The 22727-nt window shown below is 46.3% G+C and overlaps 1 protein-coding gene across 1 annotated transcript in view; it reads left to right on the top strand.

Moving 5' to 3' along the window:
- Window positions 1-9563, top strand: part of PDSS2 (decaprenyl diphosphate synthase subunit 2) — a 200636-nt gene extending 191073 nt beyond the window's left edge. Inside the window, exon 8 of the mRNA XM_080938452.1 lies at window positions 8770-9563. Coding sequence (XP_080794578.1) covers window positions 8770-8928 — 159 coding nt within the window. The 3' untranslated portion in view covers window positions 8929-9563. The remainder of the gene's footprint in view (window positions 1-8769) is intronic.
- The last annotated feature ends 13164 nt before the right edge of the window (window positions 9564-22727 follow it).

Raw genomic sequence — 22727 nt, 5'->3', positions numbered from 1 at the left:
TCTATGAATGTTTGTACCTAGAGTGAGGTGCATTGCGACCATGTCGCATGGGAGTTTCACAGTGACCCCAGGTTCTTCCTCTCTAAATGTTGCCAGTTTGAATTATCTTAGATGTTCTTCTCAGTAACTGTGAGCCAGAGCAGCCTGGCTCAAGGGGACTGTTGGAGGTCCAGTGTGGCCCCCCCATCCTATGCTTCTGCCCCCAGTGTCCCCCATGTTTGTGTGAATGTGGACAGTGCTTGCCACTTGGCGCATGTAGCGCTCGGAGGACAGCCTCAGGTCTACCTTGTTTAAAGCAGGTCTCTGCAGGGGTTAGGGGTTCTTGGTGGTGGTTTTGCGTTGACTGTGTACACCAGGCTAGTTGGCAGCGATCATCTCTGTCTCTGCCTCCCATCTCCTTCCGCACTAAGATTACAGGGACTCACACTGTATATACATCTGAGCTCTGGAGACTAGAACTTACAGCAAGTGCTTTAACACAGTGAACTGTCTTCCCAGTCCCGTTCTCTATGTCTTTATGTGACACAGTAGAAATGAATTAATCCTGTAGTTGTTGAATTAGTTGAGCTTGAAGTGTTACCTATGAGATGTCACAAACGTTCTCATGTGGCTTGAAACAGTGGCATTTTGTCCCAGAGACCATGTCTCCCATAACTTCCATCTCAGTTGGCTCTGGGTCTCAGAACTCTGTAAGGAAACAAAAATCTGTGTATTTAATACCATGTGCTCCCTTATATGTACAAAGGATGTTTTAGTTCACAAAAGCATAGATGGGCATGTTAAAGTGTGAGTATGTTACATATTATTCCATTGTTTTCATGTTAGAAGAGTTTAATGGGCTTAAAATGTATATATTTATTTTACTTCGCTGTATTTTACACAGCGTCTCACCAAGTCGTCCAGACTTCTGGGCGTTGCTGGGGTAGGGTATGCATGTGCACAACTTGCAGGATTTGGCTGTCTCCTTATCCCATGGGTCTCCTACCATGTGGGCCCAGTGATCAAAGTCAGGTTATCAGCCAGGGTTGCCTTTACGTGCTAATACATCTGCCTCGACTCAATTTGCAGAGCTTGGTGGCCTTGGATTTACAGTCCTCCTGCTTCTCCAGAAGCTAGTGTTAGGACTTACTGTTAACCCAGCATTGTTTAATTATTGTTGCTATTGCTGCTGCTGCTGCTGCTGTTTCGGGAAGGGAATGACGATGGGAATGAGAACATGCCTCAGACTGGGTGGGTATTTGAACACTTGGTCCCCAGTTGGTGATGCTGTTTGGAGAGGTGGTGCAGCCTTACTGGAGGAAGTACACCAGGCTTTGAGAGTCCATAACCTGCCCCGATTCCAGTTCACTCTCAGCTTCCTGCCATGTTTGAAGATGTGATCTTCCTCCCTAGCCAGTATGGATTCCCGTCTAGATCTGTAAGGAATAATAAACCAGCCTTTACAGTGCTCTCAGCCATGAATGATGTTCTGTCCCAGCAGTATCGGGAGAGCAACCGATGTGCGGTCTCCCTGATTCATGTTTACTATTTTTGTTACTTGAGAATGTCCTTATACTGTTGACATCAGGATTGCCTCGCCTTGCCTCCCCAGTGCTGGGATTGAGGCATGTCCAGGCATACCTAGCTTAAACATAGTTTTTTAAACTTACTTTCCAAGTCAGCAGTGAGACCATCCACGCCTGTATTTTAGACATGGCCATCTGGTAGCGACCACAAAGCCTGCATTTGCCTTTTCTGTATACAACATGGTTTTGGCTTACATAAAAAATGTTGTTTTCAGAGATCCTGAGACTTTCTGTGAATCACTGCCAAATCAAAGCTTTTATTTTTACAATTATTTCAACCCAGATGCACAACTGTACCATTAGCCATTTCATTGGCTAACACTGGTTTATGGTCCAGCAAGTCAGAACCATTCCAGTCTTGACGTTGCCCGTTTGTAAGCTCTCTCTCTCTCTCTCTCTCTCTCTCTCTTCTCTCTCTCTCTCTCTCTCTCTCTCTCTCTCTCTCTCTCTCTCTCTCTCTGGCAGCTTGACATCTGAAAGGTAAATTTAAACACGCATCCCTTCTTCATCTTCATTTAAGTAGCTCATAGACGTAGCAAAGGAAGGGACGGCAGCACTGAACCCTGGCAGCGTAGCATGGAGACTGCTTCCGCCTTTGATATAAATGCACCATGAACACTTTCTAGTAAGTTCTGCAAATCTGTTACCATATTCTTTACCAAACCCTACCCACAGAGGGCTAAGTCTCAAATATTTGAACTTTAATAAATCTCTGCTACGAGTCAAGTGGGCTTTTCTCCTCTAAAAGAGGTATTCAGTGCTTAGAGAGGCCTGCTGTGGGTCAGGCGGTTGTGGCGCACACCTTTAATCCCAGCACTTTGTAGGCAGAGGCAGGCAGATCTCTGTGAATTAGAGATCTACAAAGTGAGTTCCAGGACAGCCAGCGATACACCAAGAAACTCTGTTTCAAAAACAACAAAGATGCTTGCTATACAGAGTGACACCCAGAGTTCAGTCCCCATCCACATAAAGGTGGATGAACAGAGCCAACCCCAAGAGTTGTCTTCTGTCCTTGTGTGTGCGCCGTGACACATGAGCATACACACAGGCAACAATGATAATTCTTAAATCAACAAAAGAAGGGTTGTGGACTGAGGCTGTGTCTTAACTGGGAGAGTACTTTCCTAACATTCATGAAGCCCCTCATACCACATTAAAGCCATGTGTGGGGGACTAGAAAGATGGATCCATGGTTAAAAGCACTAGTTGCTCCTCTAAAGGACCTGTGTTCAATTCCCAGCACTCACCCAGTGAGCCACATGAGATCAGACACGCCCCTTTCTGGCCTCAGAGGGCACCAAGCATGCATGTACCACACAAACATACTTGCAGTCAAGACACGCATATACAGAGAAATAAAAACTAAAACTAAAAGGCAGGGTGGAGCGCGCCTATAGTCTCAGCACTCAGGAGCTGGAGGCGGAGGAGCAGAAGCTGAAAAGAGAACTCAACCCCTGCCTCAAAAACAGCAACTTTAACTGAAGGATTTCCACAGAGGCGGAGACAGCTGTGGCACCAGGGTGTGGCCTGGAAAGAGTGTCTCACGTGATAGGAAATCCGTTCCTGGGGTGCAGGCCCCAGTCTGTTTCTCTGGCTTTAATGGCTTTTTTATTTGCTTGTCCTCGCACTAGCACAGAATCACTGCCCACCACTGTCAAGTGTGGCTTGGTCTCAGTTTATAGCCTCTCAGTAAATAGGCCATTTTACTCCCAGCCCAAGGGACAGTGCAGGTAGCAGTGTAGCTCAGTGTCAGTGAGTGAGCTTAGTGTTTGCAAGGGCTTGGACTCTCCTGCAGAAAGATGAACCTCTGCTGGGACACCATTACAGTTGCCTATCTTCCCAGGAACCATCTGTTAATAATCTCTCTGAAATCCTGCCTTGAATCCAGCGATCTGTTCCACCTTGCACTCGTGAGTCAGTTGGTGGCCTCCGGAGACCCTCCCGAGCCCTTCAGTAGCTGGAAGTCCATTCCTGTGCTCTCCTGCTCATGACCTTATGCCACGCTTCCACTGAGTTTCTCTCTGCGTTGCCTCAGTGTTGGAAACATAATGGTTTGTCTTTTGGTTTGGGTTGGGTTGGGTTTTTTGACAGAGGGTCTCCCGGGAGCCCAGCCTGGCCTGAGGGTCACCAGGTAACTCAGTACTGAGATTATAGACAACTGCCACCATGCCTGGCTTATCTCATGAACTCCAGTGTCAGGAGGACATGCTTGCTTGTTTTCCAAGATGCTGCCGACCTTTATATCTGATTATGTTGCCATAATTTAGTAAAAAGTGTTCCTAGGTCGTAATAGATAAGGCTACCACCATAGCTAGGCGGGTTAGTGCAGCCTGTAGTCCTTTTACCCGGGAACCAGTTCACCCAGGAGAACCACAATTTCAGGGCTAGCCTAGACCTCATAAAGAAACCTTGTCTCAAAAACAAAACAAAACTAAAACCTGTCTGGCCAGGTGGGGTGGCTTTGCATGTCCTTTGGAGGCTGAGGCAGGAGAGTTGTTGCTGGTTCCAGAATGCAGACGATTTCAAATTAGGATAGTCACTGAAAGGTATAGGAAGCATTTCTCAGGCTTCAACTCTGTCTCAGTGAGTGGGGCCTCATTTAGCACCTGCAGAGAGACAGACAGAGGGACAGACAGACAATCACTACATGCTGTCAGCTGGTGGAGTGCTGAGAGTGCAGCTGTGAGCTACCACAGCTGGCGGCATCTGCCTGTTTGGTTGTTTTTGTTTGTTTGTTTGTTTGTTTGTTTGTTTTTTAAGAGTCAGGTTCTCACTTTGTAACCCTGGTTGGCCTGTAACTTGCTGTGTAGACCAGGCTAGTCCTCAACTCACAAAGATGATCCTCCTGTCTCTGCCTCCTGAGTGCTTTTTAAAATTTTCCTATGTGAATCTCATGGTCAGCTTTTTAAATTTAGCTCAACTTAATGTGTCTTTTCAAACAATATCTTACTCATTATTTTTAAAAATTATGTTTTTAGTGTAGTTTTACATTTTATTTTAAAGTTCTATTTTAAAGATAATTACATAAAACTAAAAATTACATTATTTTGTGTTTGTATATTATGTAGGCATATATGTACCAAGGTGTAAAAGGGGGGATAGGGAAGAACTTTTGGGGCTCAGTTCTCTTCTTCTGCTTGTAGGTCCTGAGAAGAATTGAACTTAAAACTTTGAATATTCTGGGAAAAATGGTCTACCAGACTCTAGCTGCATTTTCTTATTATAATGTTCTATTAGCTACCATCAAATATTACAGTGAGCCTGGTTCGGCAAAGTTCACAGAAGGGTTTGGGGTGTTGTTGAATTAAAAGAACAGCTGCCTAGTGTCTTAGGGTTTTACTGCTGTGAACAGACACCATGACCAAGACAACTCTTATAAAGGATAGCATATATTTGGACTGGCTCACAGGTTCAGAGGTTCAGTCCATTATCATCAAGGTAGAAACATGGCAACATCTAGGCAGGCATGGTGCAAGCATAGCTGAGGGTTCTGCATCTTCATCTGAAGGCAACTAGTGGAAGACTGACTTCCAGGCAGCTAGGGTGAGGGTCTTACATTTCCCACCCACAGTGACACACCTACTCCAACAAGGCCACAGCTTCTAATAGTGCCACTCCCTAGGCCTCATAGGCTTGTTCAAACCCAAGAGTCTATGGAGGCCACACCCAAACATAACACAGTGCAAAATATTTAGTCCAACTTCACAAGTCCCCATGTCTTTAGCAGTCTCAACACTGTTAGAAGTCCAAAGTTCAAAGTCTCTTCTGAGATCCATGCAATCAGTTAACTGTAATTCCCAAAGCAAGACAGGAAACCAGCTGGGCAAACTCCAGCCTCTGCATCTCCATGGCTGATGGCAAAGCACTCTTCAGATTGCCAACTCCTTTTTCATCTGTGTTGACTGCAACAAACTGCTTTCCCCCAGACTGGTTTCACTCCCTAACACTGGGATTAAAGGTGTGGTCCACCTAGATTTAAATTCTTCATCACCTAGAAGTTGCTCTGTTCTAGGCTGGCCTTGAACTCAGAGATCTGCTTGTCTTTGCTTCCAGGGATTCAAGGTTTGTACTGCCAGGCCTGGATTTAAATTTAGCTGGGTGCAATCTTGTCACAAGGTCACCCTACTCTCTTAATGCATCTTTGAACACAGGATTCAGCTCCATTTCACTTCCTGGTGTCCCTTTAATACCATATATTTTATATTTTTTTCTTTCTAACCTTGCTACAGTTGTTCAAAATGCTCTTCATGAGACTTAACCAGAGGGTCTATGATGGGTGTTTCTGAGACTTCCTTGCTCAGTGCAATTAATCTGAGTCTCTTCACCTTAGCCTCAGGAAGACTCTTCAGACAAAGACAAAAAGTAGCCACTTTCTTCACCAAAATAGTCTCTAGACCACATACTGAAATTCTCCACTAAAACCTCTAGGGCCAGGTCCATACAATCTCTCTCCGTAACAAAGTCTTCCCTATTACTAGTAGGATAGTCCATTAATCCCCATTTAAAGCATCTCACTGCTTTCCAAATCTAAAGTCCCCAAATTCACACTCTTCCAAACAAAAGCATGATCAGGCCTATCAGAGCAATACCTCAGTCCCTGGTACTAACTTCTGTCTTGGCTGGGTTTTACTGCTGTGAACAGACACCATGCCCAAGGCAACTCTCATAAGAACAACTTTAATTGGGGCTGGCTCACAGTTCAGAGGTTCGGTCCATTGTCATCAAGGAGGGAACGTGACAGTATTCAGGCAGGGCTGAGAGTTCTGCATCTTCATCTGAAGGCTGCTAGCAGAATACTGACTTCCAGGCAGCTAAGATGAGGGTCTTAAGCCCACCCCCACAGTAACACACCTACCCCAACAAATAGTGCCACTTCCTGAGCCAAGCAAATACAAACCATCACAGCCTCACCTATAATCTGGTATCCACAAGACAGAGAGTGGGACAAGCTCAAGGCCAGCTTTGGCTGAGACAGGAGAATTGCTATGAGTGTAAGACAGGCAGAGACTATATATAGTGAATAAGCCAGGCAGAGTGAGATGCTGTCTGCCCTGCTCCCCAAAAAGTGAGATAGCTTAGCAGATAAAGACGCTGCATGAGCTTGATATAAACTTGATCCCCAGAACCCGTATAATAGTGGAAGAAGAGAACCTGACCTCATTACCCACAATTTGGCATGCGTGTACACTCCCGTGTGTGTGACACACATACACGCGCGCGCACACACACACACATACACACACACACACACACACTGTGTAAGAAAAACTGAAATAAGAAACATGGCCGTTTCTGTCTGTTATCCTGAGTTACTGAGCTTCCCTGGACTTCTGACTCCTGATTCTATAATTAGAATAATGTACCAGCATATATTTTTATTCATGTTTTATGCACTGTACAGTATGAGCCTAAAGTCTCACGAGGAAGTCACTAAGTGAACATTAAAGTAGAACCCTGTAGTTCTGCCATACTCCAGAAACACACAGGGTATTCCAGAGGTAGAAGAGCAGCCAGTTCGGGGTGCATCATCCTAGATGGCTGAGCACCTTCCACCCAGGTAAAATCTAGGGAGCTTCAGACGGGAGGGAGAAAAATGAAGCCAGGGAGACTGGAGAAAGGACTCTTATTCCTCCCTCCTGGGGGAACTTCAACCACTATGGCTGCTGGAAGGCAGTGACAGATTTTAGACAAGACTGTATTTACATCTATAAACCTTTTTGGCAGTGTGGCATGGTGGATGGAGTTTGGAAAGGCTCTTTAGGATGAGAAAAATAACCTAGCTGGGGGAAGATGAGAACCCCAGTGTAGGACAGTAAAAAGGGGGAAAAAGTGGAAAATCCAAAAGCTCAAGGGGGCTGCAGAGATGAGGACTCTGTCAGTGAAATGTCTGCATCTGATCCCGGAAAGCTGTGGTTGCGCAGGCCTTTAATCCCAGCTCTCTGGGGGGGGGGACAGAGGCAGGCAGCTCTCTGAGTTCCAGGACAGCCAGGGCTTTGCAGGATATACTTAAAAAAGAAGTAGGGAGGAGAGGCTGCAGTGCTCCTGCTGTGACTCAGGTATGCAGGCTGAAGAGTATCTTTGCTGTGTGACTGTCCCCAGTGCCAGAGGGAAAGCCCTAGAGGGATTTGCATGATTCAGCCCATCCGTAGCCAGAGTACTCCTTGACTCATAGTCTGGGTCTTGCTCCCGGGCCCACCCGGTCTCTAAGGTCAGAGGAGTCTGCCGCAGGTGAGCTAGCCTAGTGCTGGAGAGAGGGCGTGCTGAGACCTTTAAAGCCTTCCCTGAGAAGACTGCTGAACAGGACTAGGCAATTCAAGTTCAAAAGATGAAGCCTTTTCCGACTCGGAAATGTAACGATTTGGTCTAATGTTTTATGATGTTATTGTCAGTCTCTTGTAAGGCCTCACATGAGCAGCTGCCTGTGGAAGCCATGGACCTGCAGTTCCGGGCTTTGGGGAGCCACAGGGGCTGAGGAAAGTACAAGCCGAGGCAAATCTGCAGCTCCTGTTTGTTTTTCTCTTTGTTGGTTTGTTTTTGAAATAGAGTCTGGCCATGTAGTGCAGGCTAGCCCCTAACTCACAGAAATCCACCTGCCTCTGCCTTCCAAGTGTTGGAATTAAAGGTGACTGCTGCCTGTCTTTACCCTTTGACCTTTTCTTAAAAATCAGAAAGAAATTGGAAATGACTATGCTGCCTAGTGGAAAACACTACATTTGCAAAAATGCTTTGTTCCATTTTTCCCAAGTAAAATATTTGGTTTCTAGATAAGTCATATTCAGATTTATTTATATATGTCTTTCTTGAATTTTCATTTTGATTATTGTGTCAACACAAGGTGTTTGAATTTTTGTTTTAAGTTTGAATGAAGATGTTAATGGAGGTTCCCCTCCCCCAACCCCAACCCTGTATAAAATACCAGGCTGTTGAATTCCAAAGGCCAGAGATAGCACTGCTTGCCCTCTTTACTGCCTTCTCAGCACGGGACTTTGTGCAGATGTCGGGCAGGCTGATTAGAGCCCACTGTGCTGCTCCAAGCCTTAGGGAGGTGTTGGGGCCTGGAGCTCACCTGGAAACACGTCCTCTTCCTCAAGACAAAAGAGCAGAAACACTGGATTTACACGTTTCCTGCCTCCTCCCCCCAGTTAAGTTGTGGTTCTCACTGTACAACCAAAAACTGACTTTTTGTGCATTTATTTTTTAACAGTTGCGAGAAACAATCAAAGCTGGCAAAGGTGTGACTTCAGCTATTGACCTGTGTCGTTACCATGGAAACAAGGCACTGGAGGCCCTGGAGAGCTTCCCTCCATCTGAGGCCAGATCTGCTTTAGAAAACATTGTGTTTGCTGTGACCAGATTTTCATGACACCAAATTTAAAAAGACACTATTGTTCCTTAGCTGAAAAGCCCAGAGAATGAGGTGGACAGGAGAGGTTTTTGTGATGAAATATGTAATGTGTTTAATGACTTTAAAAATATATGTATTTTTCCCTGTCCTTTATCGCACGGCTTAATGAATCTATCCTTTGGAACCACTACAAACAAAACGAGAAGGAAAAAGGTCACACGGTTTTCGCTTGTCACGCCAGAGCACACTTGAGGCTGCAGCAGAAGAAATAATTAATGAGACTTGCTCCTGTGACCTCAGCAAATGGGCAGGAAATAAGTCCTTATTGATTGGACCAAGCCCGGGATGGCGCCAGGGCGGTGCCTGTGGTTTTCCTTCTGAAGAGGACAGAGCAAGCTGGAAGCTGCGGGTGTCAAGCAAAGCACTGGATGCCAGCCAGGGGGGGACACATCAAAACCGGTGACCAGTCTGTTGTAGTGGAGAACAGCCCGGTGCGTTAAGCAGAAATCTGTGATGCCTGCTGTCTGGAGTCATGTCTCTGTGCGTAGTGTGAGAGGCTTGTGCATCGGAGTTTTATCAGATCTGGGAGAGGTGAAGAAAACCTTAAGTTGCCAAATACTTGAAATTGGATATTAAAGTGTTACCAAGTGTTAATTCAATTATATAAGAATTTGTCCGCCTTTCTTTCTTAAAGATCAAATTTGGGACACATTTCAAGCTAGACATGGTGGTGCACACCTTTAACCCGGCACTTGGGACACAAAGGCAGGCAGATCTCTGAGTTCGAGTCCAGCCTGGTCTATAGAGTGAGTTCCAGGACAGCCAGGGCTACGCAGAGAAACCCTGTCTAGAAAACAAAAAAAAAAAAAAAAAACAATTCAAAGGCTTTTTTTTTAAATTTCAAAAGCAGTGTATCCATTTATAATTCTTTGTTTGGGTGTGGGGTGGGGGGCTACCTCTGGTTTCCACAGCTTTCAGAAATGAAACTGTAGGACTTCCTCGGGAAGAGATTTGTTTTAACCTCAGAATGTCAGTGTTTGATCTTGAGCCACAGACATTGAGTTACAGAGAGAACGCAAGCGCTCACATAGGCCTGCAATCGGACTCTGTCTCCGTGTGGTTCACAGCCGATTTCGTGGTTTGCACAAACGCAATCCGAGAATCCCGTTGACAAGAAGGCTGAGTTTACATAAATGATCTCAACTGAGACTCAGCTGCCTTTCTTCCTCGTGAGTGTAATTACAGCCCTATCTGGAGACAGAAAACACGGTAAGCAGATTGTATTACCTGCTGCACACTAGGGGAAGTCATCTTAGTTGAATTCCTCCTCCCAAAGTTTCAGCCAGGCCAGAGTGTGGCCTGCAGTGAAGAGGAAGTGTAAGCCCACGGAGGTCAAGCTGTTATGGGTGGGCTCCGAAATGAGAGAACGGGTCACACTCATAACGCGTAGATTGCCGGTAGAACATTGAAGCGTGGCTTCTCAGTGAACACGGCTTAATTAGTAACTATGGCGACAATGCTACAGCTCTGGCCAGGTTCTAATCAGTAACTTCCCCGAGGAGGAGCCTGGATGTGCTACTGAGTGTCTATGCAAAGCGAGGAGCCCGCCCCACGCCTCAGATCTGCTTCAGTTCAAAAGTCACTCCCCTCTCTCCTCAATTTCCTCTCCTGAAACAAGAGATAAAAGGAGGTGAGTGCGAGTCCCCTCCCAAGCTTGTTTGTGAGTGAGTCTCACAGGAATGGTCGCCCCTGCCACACAGGAATGGCCGCCCCCTGCAATCCCCACACTTTGGGAGGCCCAGTCAGGCTGGCTAAGCTACACAGGGAGTTCAGAGGCCAGCTCGGACCCTGTCTGAAAGCGTACAAAGTTGTCATCTCTGACAACCTAGTTAAAGTGCTGCAGAAGATCCAGGGAGGAGGGGAGGGGCCTTGAAAGCCTCTGACAGGCACCTAAATGCAGAGCTTCTGGCCCAGCTTCCTCCATCTGCCTTACGTGACACGTGACATGGTCCTGGAGTGCTGTGTTTCACCCACCCACATTTACTTCTTTGGGACCTTTCCACCTCTCTTTTTATCTTCCAGCAGCTTCTGTGACCTTGATTCTGTGCTCTCCTTTAAAAAAAAAATTAGAGTCTCAAGTATCGCAGACTGGCCTTGAACCCCTGGCTAGCAGAAGATGGCCTTGAACTGGTATTCTTGGCTCCACCTCCCAACTGCTCTCTATAAGCACCGAGATCCACCTGTCTCCATAGTACATCACTGGAGTTATGGGCACGTGCATGAACGTAGCCAGCCATTGACAGGCGTGCTAGAACATGAACTCAGCTTCCCATGCTTGCAACAACAGAACGCCTTTGCCCGCTGAGCTGTCTTTTCAGCTCCACACGCTGTTCTTGAACCTCGGCTTTCTTCGTCACTGGCTACACATGCTCACGTCTCCCCAGTTCTTCTCTACTGCTTTTCTCCTCCGTTTCCTCTCTCACAGCTTCAGGAGAAACCATCTTGCAGAGTGTGGTGGCGCACGCCTTTAGATCTCAGCACTCCAGAAGCAGAGGCAGGCAGACCTCCAACCTAAAGGGCAGCCTGGGCTACAGAGTGCAGACTATCCAAAAATAAAACAAAACCCAGAAAAACCCTTACAGTCAGTCTATCGTTTGACTGAGTCCGTACCGACTTATGGGAACATGTATGATTCCTTACAGCAGATCCCAACATCCACCTTGCAGCCCCTGAGCCTTTGTGATCAGCCCTTACCTCTTCACTGTCCTTCCTCCTCCTTACTCCACCCCAAGAGACAGTCTTTCCTAGATATTCTGGTTGCATTTCTCCAGAAACTACAGAGCAGTTTCCTGCCTCTTTGTGGTCTGGAGTCAAATACAATACAGGGCCTGGCTCTTGCTAAGTGTTCTCCTGGTGAGTCACATCAACCCTTGGCCCCCAAATCTCTTCTGTGTTGTTTGAATTTGGTTTCCTTTTTTGAGACAGGGTCTCAGTACAGCCCAGGCTAGCTCCGAATTTTCTGTGTAGACGAGGATGATATTGAGCTTCTGATTCTCCTGCCTCCACTCCTGGGTGCTGGGATTACAGACATGTGTCCCCACATATGACTTATGCAAGTGCTGGAAATGAAACCTAGGACTTTGTGTGTGCTAAAAGAGTTCTGGACCAGCTGAGTACAACCCTAGTCCTAAATCTTCCTTTAACTGTTCAGTGGAGAGATGGCTGAAGGGGAGGGAGGGGGGAACTTGCTGGGCTCAATACCCAGCACCCACATGGTGATTCACAATGGTCTATAACTCCAGTCCTAGGTGAACCAGTGCTCTTTTCTAATCTCCATGGGCATCAAGCAGGAAAAATTCTCATTTAGGTAAAACAAGATAAAATATTCTTCAACTTAAAAATATTGGTTTCGGGGCCAGTGATACGGCTCCGCAGGTAAAGTCACTTGCTGCGCAAGGCAGGTAACCTGAACCCAGTCCCTGGACCTGTATAGAGAGAGGCAGAGCAGCGGTGTAGTCCCAGCACTGGGAGGCCGAGGAAGCTGGATCTACAGTGGGACAGCCAGGGTAACACAGAGAAACCCTGTCTCAAAAAGAAGGAGGAGGAGAAAGAAGAGGAAGAAGAGGAGGAGGAAGAGGAAGAAGAAACTCTATATGTTTGTCTTCTGAACTCTGTGCACACATGTGCACACACACAAAAGTTTACAAAGAAATACTTGTTTCAAGGCTGGAGATCCAGGTAAGTGGTAAAGTGCTTGCCTGGCACGTGTGGCATTGGCTAGGTTCAGTGCCCATACGAACAATACAGTGGTTTGAATGAGAATGGCTCCCATTGGCTCACTGTGTAGAGGTGGAGGAGTATCCCTGGGGGCAGGCTTTGAGTCTTCAAAAGACTCAGCCATTCCATCCCCAGAGTTCTCTCTCTCTGCCTTCAACCTGTGGGTCGAGATGTGAGCTCTCAGGTTCCTGCCACTTTGCTCCACTATCATGGACTCAAACCCTCTGAGACCGTAAGCTCCAGGTCTTAGTTCGAGTTTTGTTGCTGTGAGGGACACTTTGACCAAGGCAGCTGGGGGTGGCGTATGGTTTCAGAGGTTAGTGCGGGGAGCGTGGCATCCGGACAAACATGGTGCTGGAGACTGGGTGCCATGCTGTCGTGATTGTCAGGCAGCAAAGACAGACTGTCACACTGGGCATGACTTCAGCATATATGAGACTTCAAAGGCCACCCCAAGAGTGACACACTCTCTTCTACAAGGCCACACCCACCCCAACAAAGCCACACCTCCTAATAGTGCCACTCTATGGGTAAAGCATCCGCACAGGAGCCTATGAGGGCCATACCTGTTCAAACCACCACACTGGGTCACGGCAACAGAAAAGTAAACTAAAACTATCAGCTACATACTGATTAGACAATAAGCCAACACAAGTTCAAGGCCAGCCTACCTCAGAACTTTAAAACACAACAAAATGGAGCTCGACCAAAGTATTTCTTGAGGACTTGTCTTAATCAACATTTCATCAAAGAATGTTTGTTTGTTTGTCTGTTTACCTAAAGACAGAGTCTCATATAGGCCAGGCTGGCTTCTCACCCTGGCTATCCTAAACTTACTCCTTATGTAGACCGGGCTGGCCTCCAACTCACAGAAATCTGCCTGTCTCTGCCTCCTGAGTGCTGGGATTAAGAGTATACACTGCTACGTCTGCCTAATTTTGCTTCTCTAGCAAATGTAAGCAAATAAGGAATTTAAAGACATTTGGAACAATGGGGGAGGTGTTCACTGCTGGGGGTGTGTTTAGCAGTAGAGCACCAACTAGCATCCTTAAAGCCGTGGATTCAATATCCAACAGTAAAAGAAAAAGGGTGGGGTTGGGAGATGGTCCAGAGGTTAAGTGCACTGGCTAACTGCTAGTTCCAAGGACCTAGGTTCAGTTCCCAGCACCCATGTGATAGCCCACAACTCTAGTTCCTGTCTGACACCCCCTCTTCTGACTTCCATGAGCACAAGGCATGTATGTACATAGCATACTTATATTTTATCTTACACATAAAATAAAAATAAATAACTTTTTTTTAAACGGGGCTATGGCTCAGTTAGGAGATGTTTGCACAAAGCCCTGGTTTAATTCCCACTATTCAATGAAATTCAACGAAAGCAAACTCCTATGGTTCTAATATTCCAGGGGTAGAAACAGGAGGGTCAGAAGTTCAGTACACAGAGAGTTTAGGGACAGCCTGGGCTATTTGAAATCCTGTCTCAAAAGCAAACAAACCAACAAACAAAGAACCACAATCAGTGGCCTAAAATAATCCACTGCCGTTTTATTTGTGTCTTTGAGATGGTTTTTCTTCATTTTCTTTGGCTTTGAGAAGGTTGTTTTCCAAACTGGCCTCAAACTCATGGTTTCCAACACTCTTGCTTCATCCTACCGACAATCCCTTCCCCCCCCCCCCCCCCCCCCCCGTTACAGGCTACACTTCCATGTCTGGTTTCTTCCAGCTTACTTGTCGTGAATGTGTTTCTTTGCATGGTTGTGATTATAGTATGGATTCCTCCCTGAGTTCTGTCTCTATCTACATTGTCATTAACTAACAAGTGTTAAATGCTAAACGAGGCATCCTTGTTTCTATTCCTACCAGGTTTCTCTGGGGTAGATGTGTGTATTAAAATGGGTTGACTTGGGTTGGGGATTTAGCGCTTGCCTAGCAAGCATAAGACCCTGAGTTCTGTCCTCAGCTCCAGGAAAAAACAATAGGTTGACTTTACATATTTTACTACTTGAATAAACAGTGACCCTGTAGGTTTTCCACCAATGCAGACTAAGACTGGAAAAGCTGGGTGCTGTAAAACATCTGTAACCCTGGCACCGGGTAGGCTTGGCAGGAGGATCTTGAGTTCAAGGCCAGCCTGGACTATAGAATAGGTTCCGGGCTTTCCTGAAGTGTGTGGCAAGATTTCCTTTCAAACATAAAAACAAAGGGCTGGAGAGAGAGCTCGGTGGCTAAGAGCACTTTCTGGTCTTACAGAGGCCTCCGGAGAAGCTCTAAACACCTACCGGGCAGCTCATACCCACTTGGAGGCTCACAGACATCCCTAGCTCCCATTTCAGGGTCTCCAACACCTGCTCACCTCTGGGATCGCCAAGCACGCATATGGGGCACATACACACATGCAGACAAAGCATTCATACACATAATATAACATTTAGAAACAAAGCTGCAGATAGATGTGGATGGGGAGATGGTTCAGTCATTAAAGTGCTTGCTGAGCAAATGTGAGGACCTGAGTGGGGGTCCCCCGGCACCCAGATAAAACCAAACCATAAGGAACTAGAGACAAGAGGATTCCCTGGTTGGTCAGCTAGTCTGAGAAGTTGGTGACTTCCAGGCTCTCCGGGAGTCTGTATCAAAAAATAAGGTGGCAGCCATTGAGGAAGACACCCAAATGCCAACCCTTGGCCTACACACAACACAGCAACACAGACGTATAACACACCCTACAGAAAACCGAGGATGGTGACTTTCACTTGTAATTGCTGTACTCCATGACAAGACAAAGGTCATCCTTAGCTTAAGGCCAGCGTGGCCTACTGAATAAGACCCTATCTCTAAACAAACCAAAGGACTGTGGGACAAACTGTCTTAAAATTCTTTAACATGCAAGCTGGGAGTGGTGGTGCACCCCTGAGGTCTCAGCACAGGGGAGGGAGCACCAGGAGTTAAAGGCTAGCCTCTGCTACAGGGCGAGCTCTGAAGGTGAGCCTCGGCCGCAGGACGTGCTGACTGATGGTGCCTTAGTAGCACTGGTGGCATGCAGGGCACCACTGATCCGTCAGTTCCCTGCCACACCTGTATCTTCCTTCTCAGAGTCCAGGTCTTCAGGCCGAAAGAGGCATTCTGTAGACTGGCCAGAGCTTCCTGTGGCCAGCACCATGGAGAACTCGTTTTGTGGGATGAAAAGCCACCGTCACAGGCTAGAGAGATGGCTCAGAGGTTAAGAGCACTGACTGCTCTTCCAGAGGTCCTGAGTTCAAATCCCAGAAACCACATGGTGGCTCACAATCAACTGTAATGGGATCTGATGCCCTCTTCTGGTGTGTCTGAAGACAGCTACAGTGTACTCATACATTAGATAAATATATCTTTTAAAAAAAAAAAAGCTACCTTCTCTTCTTCAAAAACTTAGAAGGGTGCTCTTAGGGTTTATTCAAAGGGACTCCATCAACAAAATGATCCTTGATGTAAAATTGTTCACGCTGCTTATTCAGCTATTGCTGGTTTTGCCCACTCTCTGCTGCTGCTGCTGCTGCTGCTGCTGGTGGTGGTGGTTTTAAAAGACAAAGTTTCACTGATGGCCAGAGCAGCTTCTGACTCGTGGCTATTTTCCTTGACATCCAGGCTTGAGCCATCACACTTAGCTGTGTTCATTGTCCCGTTTGGGTCTTTGGGTATGTGTTTATTAGAATATATTATATTCCCCTTGTATCCACCCCGCTCACCCTCTCTAGTCCCCTCTCTCATTCTTCCGATCGGTTTCCTCTCCCCAACTGTGAGTTTCATTAGGGTTGTCTACAGGAGCACAGGTAAAGGATGACTTACAGAACATGGGTATCTTAACAGTGGCTACATCACTAAAAAAAAACATTTGTCCCTCCCACAGTGACCAACTGCCTAGCAACCCCAGTGAGAGATGGGACTCACAAGCCCCTTCTTGCTCATGGGTCCAATGTCTGTGCAGGTTTTGTGCTGCAGGTGATCTTGGCTTCTGTGACTTCAGGAGTAACACAGCCTTGTCTTGTTTGGGAGGCAGCATTCCTCCGTGCTCCGCTCTCCCAAAGGTCCTTAAATTCTTTCCACCCTATCCTCAAAGTTCCCTGTTGTTTGTTTACGTTTAAAAAGATCTTCAGTTACTTAACATGCATGAGGCCCTGGGTTCGGATTCAATCCTCAGTTGTACATAAACCAGGTATTAGAGTCATGGGGGATCAGGAGGATCAGAAGTTCAGGGTCATCTTCAGGTACTTAGGGAGTCCCAAATCAGCTTTGGGTGCATATAGCCCCTGTCTCTCAAAACAAAAACAGTAAATAAACATTTTGTGATGCTATAGCAAAATGCCTGAGGTTGGGTTCTTTATTTGGCTCACGGTTCTGGTAGCCGGTGCTGACATCTGGACCCCTAACTTCATGTAGCATTATGTGTCTGGCCTCCTCAGTGACCTCATCCTAATGTCACCTCCCACTTTTAGTGACACGGCCACCGCTCATCAACATACTAGAGACCCAGTTTCTACCACATGGTATTCTAGGGATAAACTACATCCAAACTATAGCAAGCGTTCTTGGAGAGTTAGACTGGACTCTCCGCATTTCCAGCCTGGGTTGATTACCACCTTGCGGTTCACACTCCTGTTCCTTTTCCAGGCATCTGCCCTGCTACACAGCGACGTAGGTTGTGTATGTGGAACATGGCTACTTGCTTGTGAGTTTCTATTGCTTTTTGTTTCCCTTTTTCCTCCCTCCCCATTAAGGTTCTTCTTGCATTTTTTACATACCATAGCAGGTCAAAGGTCAACCTGTAGGCACCAGGTCTCCCCTTCCATCCTGTGGGCTCCAGAGATCAAATTCAGGCCATCAGGTTCGGGGACCACCGTGCCTTTACCCTTAGCCATCTTGTCGCTGTCTGAGACAGGATCTCAGGGCGCTCGGATGCAATGGAGAATAATCCTGAATCCCAATCCCCCTGCCTCTACTTCCCAAGTGTTGAGATTACTGATAGCTTTTTTTCTCTGCCAGTAAAATGAGCCAATTCAAGCCAGATTAGTTTATATTAAATGCAAGGTTATTAGGAAGCTGCTCTCAGGTGGGAGAAGTTTACTGGATGGACCCAAGGACCAAAACCATGGGGAGACAGAAACAGGGTGCACACTCAGAGAGAGGAGAGAGGGCAGGGAGATGAAAAAGCCTGGATTACACAGGGAAGAGCCTCTAGGGGAAGGGACAGCCCAGCCCCTGGGCTTTCAGTTAAGGGTTTTGGACAGGGTGTGCCAGGTATGGACTGAGGGATGCTGGGAGAACAGAGACGCCAGGTCTGCTTTGATATGTAAAACATCCATCTCACTCTCTCATCCCCAGGTCTGAAACCAAAAATCACAAACAGATGGCACCACATTTGAATTTTTTTTGTTTTGTTTAAAGATTTATTTATTTATTTATTTATTTATTACATATAAGTGCACTATAGCTGTCTTCAGACAACCAGAAGAGGGCATCCGATCCCATTACAGATGGTTGTGAGCCACCATGTGGTTGCTGGGATTTGAACTCAGGACCTCTGGAAGAGCAGTCAGTGCTCTTAACCACTGAGCCATCTCTCCAGCCCACATTTAAGTTTTTTTTTCTGTTTTGTTTCACATTTTTTCAAAACATCTTTAGTGAAGTATAATTTATATAATATACAATACGGATGTTTCTATTTATATATAATATACATTTCATATAGTTTATTTATGATTCAGAGATGATATAGTGCTATTAATTTATAATATAGACAGCCCGATATGGTGGTACACGCCTTTAAACCCAGCACTAGAGAGGCAGAGGCAGGAGGAACTCCGAGCAGGGCTACATAATGTGATACTCTCTCAAAATAGCAAAAACATAGCTACCTGTGTGTGTCTCTGTGTGTGTGTGTGTGTGGTCTGTTTTGTGTATATGTGTGTGTGCATATATATTTTTATCTGTGTGTATATATGTATGTGTGTGTGTTGTATGTATATGTATACAGAGCAGATACTGTATTTTTGAGATAGTCTACAGGGTGTCTCAAACTCACGCCAAGGATAGATTTTATTTTATTTTTGGTAACATGATGCTACAGTGACCAGAAAAGGGTAGAGCAGAAGTGACAAGTAGTTGTAGGCAAATTAAAAAGAGAAGAAAAAGAAGAGGGAGGAAGACAGACAGACAGACGGGGTGGGAGGATAAGGCAGTCAGGGTAGTACACATTTCACTCTAGCAGCAGAGGCAGGCAGATCTCACTGAGCTCCAGACCGGCCAAAGGCTACATAGTCAGACCCTGTCTCATAAATCAAATAAACACCCAAACCAAATCAATCAAACAACCTTCTAGTGCTGAGATCAGTGGCATGCTCATATGCCCAGCTTGGCCCCGAGCTCTGGTGTGCACCTGTGTATGCTTTGCTGGAGACTGAGCCCAGGTCCTCCTGACCAGCTTAGGTCAAGAATTGTGTATACACAGGGATGGGGTTGGGGTATTGGGGGCCTGACCCCAGTACTCATATGTGCCCTCCCACCGGGCTGTGCCAAGCGCCAAGTCTCTTTCCCATCAACACTGGAACCAAACCCTGAATCCCATGGAACCTTCTTAGTGTTCTTTGAAAACCTATAGCAAACCCAAGGCATCCTGGGAAGCTTAGCAAAACCCTGGGTGTAACCCTAACACCTGGGAGGCAGAGGCAAGAGGATCAGGCATCAAGGTAGCTGTCCTAGTTAGGGTTTTACTACTGTGAACAGACACCATGACCAAGGCAACTCTTATAAGGACAACATTTAATTGAGGCTGGCTTACAGGTTCAGAGGTTCAGTCCAATATCATCAAGGCAGGAACATGGCAGCATCCAGGCAGGCATGGTGCAAGCAGAGCTGAGAGTTCTACATCTGCATCTGAAGGCTGCTAGTGGAAGACTCACTTCCAGGCAGCTCACACCCACAGTAGCACACCTACTCCAGTGGGGCCACACTTTCTAATAGTGCCGCTCCCTGGCCCAAGCATACAAACCATCACAGTAGCCTGCTCTACCTGAGCAGCCAGCCAGGGCAATCTGCGCACCTGCCTAACTACACAATACATAAACAAATATCATCAACAGCAACAACAAAGACTAGCACAGAATCCTGTAAACCAGTACAGAAAAGAAAAACAAAAACAGTGTAGAAACACAGCTCAGGAGTAGTGTTTGCTCAGCCCACAAAGCTCTGTGTTTGGTTTTATAGTACTGAACAAAAAGAGGGGCGGGCAGAGAGAAGACAGACAGCTAGAGTGTTGGTTCATAAATCTTATGATCCCAGCACTTAGGAGGCCAAGGCAAGGTGACTGCTACAAGTTCTAGACCAGCCTAGGCAACAGAGAACTGGGAAGCCTGTCTCCAATAAAAAAAAGATTGGAGAGATGGCCCAGCAATCAATTTCGATCACCTACATGGCCGCTCCCAGCCAGCTGACTGTAATTCCAGTTTCAGGATATCCAACACCCTCTGCAGGGCTGGCCCCCACAAGCACCAAACGCAGGCAAAACACCCACACTCATGAAAGAGGAGAAGGGAGGGGTAGGGTTGGGTGGTGGACACCTTTAATCCAAGCAGCTGTGAGGCAGAGGCAGCTGGATCTCTTAGTTCAAGGTCAGCCTGGTCCACATAGCCAGTTCCAGGGTTACATACGTCACCGTCTCAAACCAAAGCAGAAGAGGAGGCTGGCCTTGGCTGCAGAGAGGCTCCGTAGCTGAGAGTACTTACTGCTCTTCCAGAGGATCCAGCTGCAGTTTTATATATTAGTATTTTTGTGTCTGGGAGCACATGTGCCATTGCACACACGTGGGGGTCAGAGGGCAGCTCTATGGTGTGTGTTTCCTTCCACCTTTACATGGAAGAGGGAGCTCTACCCCATCCACCGACTTTGCAGTCAGCCCTGTTCACCCGCTGAACCATCTCACTAGCCCCTGGTTTAGGAATGTTAAAACTCTCCCACACACACACACACACACACACCTCCCCCCACCAGGATTAGAGAACACTGGCTCTTCTTCCAGAGAACCCAGGCTCAATTACAAGCACCCACATAGCAGCTCACAACCATCTGTAACTCCAGTTCCAGGGTGGGGTGGGGTGGGGGGAGCTTCTTCTGGTCTCCCAAGAAGAAGCTACCAGGCTCCCAAGTGGCGCTCAGACATACTTGTAGGCAAAATGTCCATATACATAAAATTCAAAATAAGTAGACACGTGCAGACTTTTGTGCCTTCTTTGTACTCACATAGATATGAATAAAGAGACGGACCAGGCAGACAACTAGAATGGTTACGCATATCCTTCCCCCTTTTCTTTCTTAACACATCCAGCGTCTGTATATTTCTTCCTGTGTCCTACCACCCCCCGCCCCGGCGACTGATGACCCACACCTGACATGCCAGGACACTTCCTTATGTATCTCACCGTTGCTAAGTAGTTGTCATGGTAGCACCAAGTCAGGCAGATATAGATGACTGAAGAAAGATGTGTCCCTGGTCTCTCTGCCTCTGTCATTCGGATGAGGAGGTCAGCGTTAAATCTGTGCCATACTCTCTGCACGGCCATACCACAGACTCAACCAGACACCGAACTGAAAACCGTGCTGTTGCCTCTGTAAAACATGATGTCTGCAAATGTGATCATCGTTGTTCCCCAAATTCGTGGCTCATCCTGGTATCCACGCTTTAATGACAGAAACAGCCTGCACTGTGATATAAAACGTCGGCAAAAAATATGATCTTACTAACCTTAACTTTACGTCCTGCAGGTAAAATGAATGTCATAGTTTTGTTCTGCCTCAGTAATTAAAAGTTTTCCCAACATTTTTTTGTTGTTTTTAAATCTAAACAGATTTCAGCAAAATGACAATTCAAATTTCAGCAAAAAAAAAAAAAAAAAAAAAAAAAGGACTTTGCCTCATTCTTTTATTCTTTTCTGCCTTTCTTTTCCCCTCTCCCTCCCTTCCTGCTTTTTTTTACAGGGCCACACTATGTAGCCCAGGCTGGCCTTAGGCTCTGGGCTCCTGTGTGTGTGTGTGTGTGTGTGTGTGTGTGTGTGTGTGTGTTCATTGTGAATGCAGGTGGAGCATCAGTTTCTCTCCTCTACCATGTGAGTCTCAGGATTTGAACTCAGGTCGTCTGAACTATCTTGCTAGCCTCAGTTCTGTAACTTTCTCTGCCTCCTCACAGGATTATTTAATCCAAGGATTTTTATTGCCTAGATAAGACACCATGACCAAAGCAACTTATAAACAAAAACATGTATTGGGGTCTGTGGTTCCAAAGGGCTAGGATCCTATGGCAGGGAGCATGGCCACAGGCAGGCAGCCATCCTGACGCAGAGGCTGAGAGATTGCACCCGGTCCACAGGCAAGAGGGAGAGACAGCAAGCTATACCTCTGTCAACAAGGCCACACCTCCTAATCCTTTTCAAGCAGTTCTAACAAATGAGCACCAAGCATTCAATTATGGGGGAGGGGGGCATTCCCATTCAAAATACCACAGAGAAAAGCAGCTATGTTTTCTTAAAAGTGCCCATCAGGATTCTCAAACTATGTCCATTGGTTGCAGATACCACCCCTGAGACATACACGTCTGTTTTGAGATTGCTTTGCTGTAAATCCTCATATATGGCTTCTTAGGCAAGTCTGTGATAGGAAGTAAGCTGCCTCCCCCTTTAGCTGTTGTAACAAAGGCTCCCAATTGAAACACAGTGAGCCCACACTTTTTTCATTCACAGCATGTGCCCATCAAGAAGCTCTTTGTGTCTGTAGGATGTCAGCCGTACTGTTTATATCCTAGTTAACAATGCCAGCTAGAGGCGGTAAAAGGTGTGTGCCTCATGCAAATTCAGCATTCGTTTCCACAATTACATGTAATTGCTCATTCGATTATGTTGAACATCAGCATTACAAAGCTGAATACAGGAAGGAGAAAAATAATATGAAAATTATGGTTTTGTATTCCCTGAGGACTCTTTTATCAAATTAATTAAAATAGTGAGAAATGAAAGCAG

Source organism: Micromys minutus (assembly GCF_963924665.1).
Source record: "Micromys minutus genome assembly, chromosome: 25".
In the NCBI taxonomy this organism is placed as follows: domain Eukaryota; kingdom Metazoa; phylum Chordata; class Mammalia; order Rodentia; family Muridae; genus Micromys; species Micromys minutus.
This window is presented reverse-complemented; position numbering and strand designations above follow the sequence as displayed.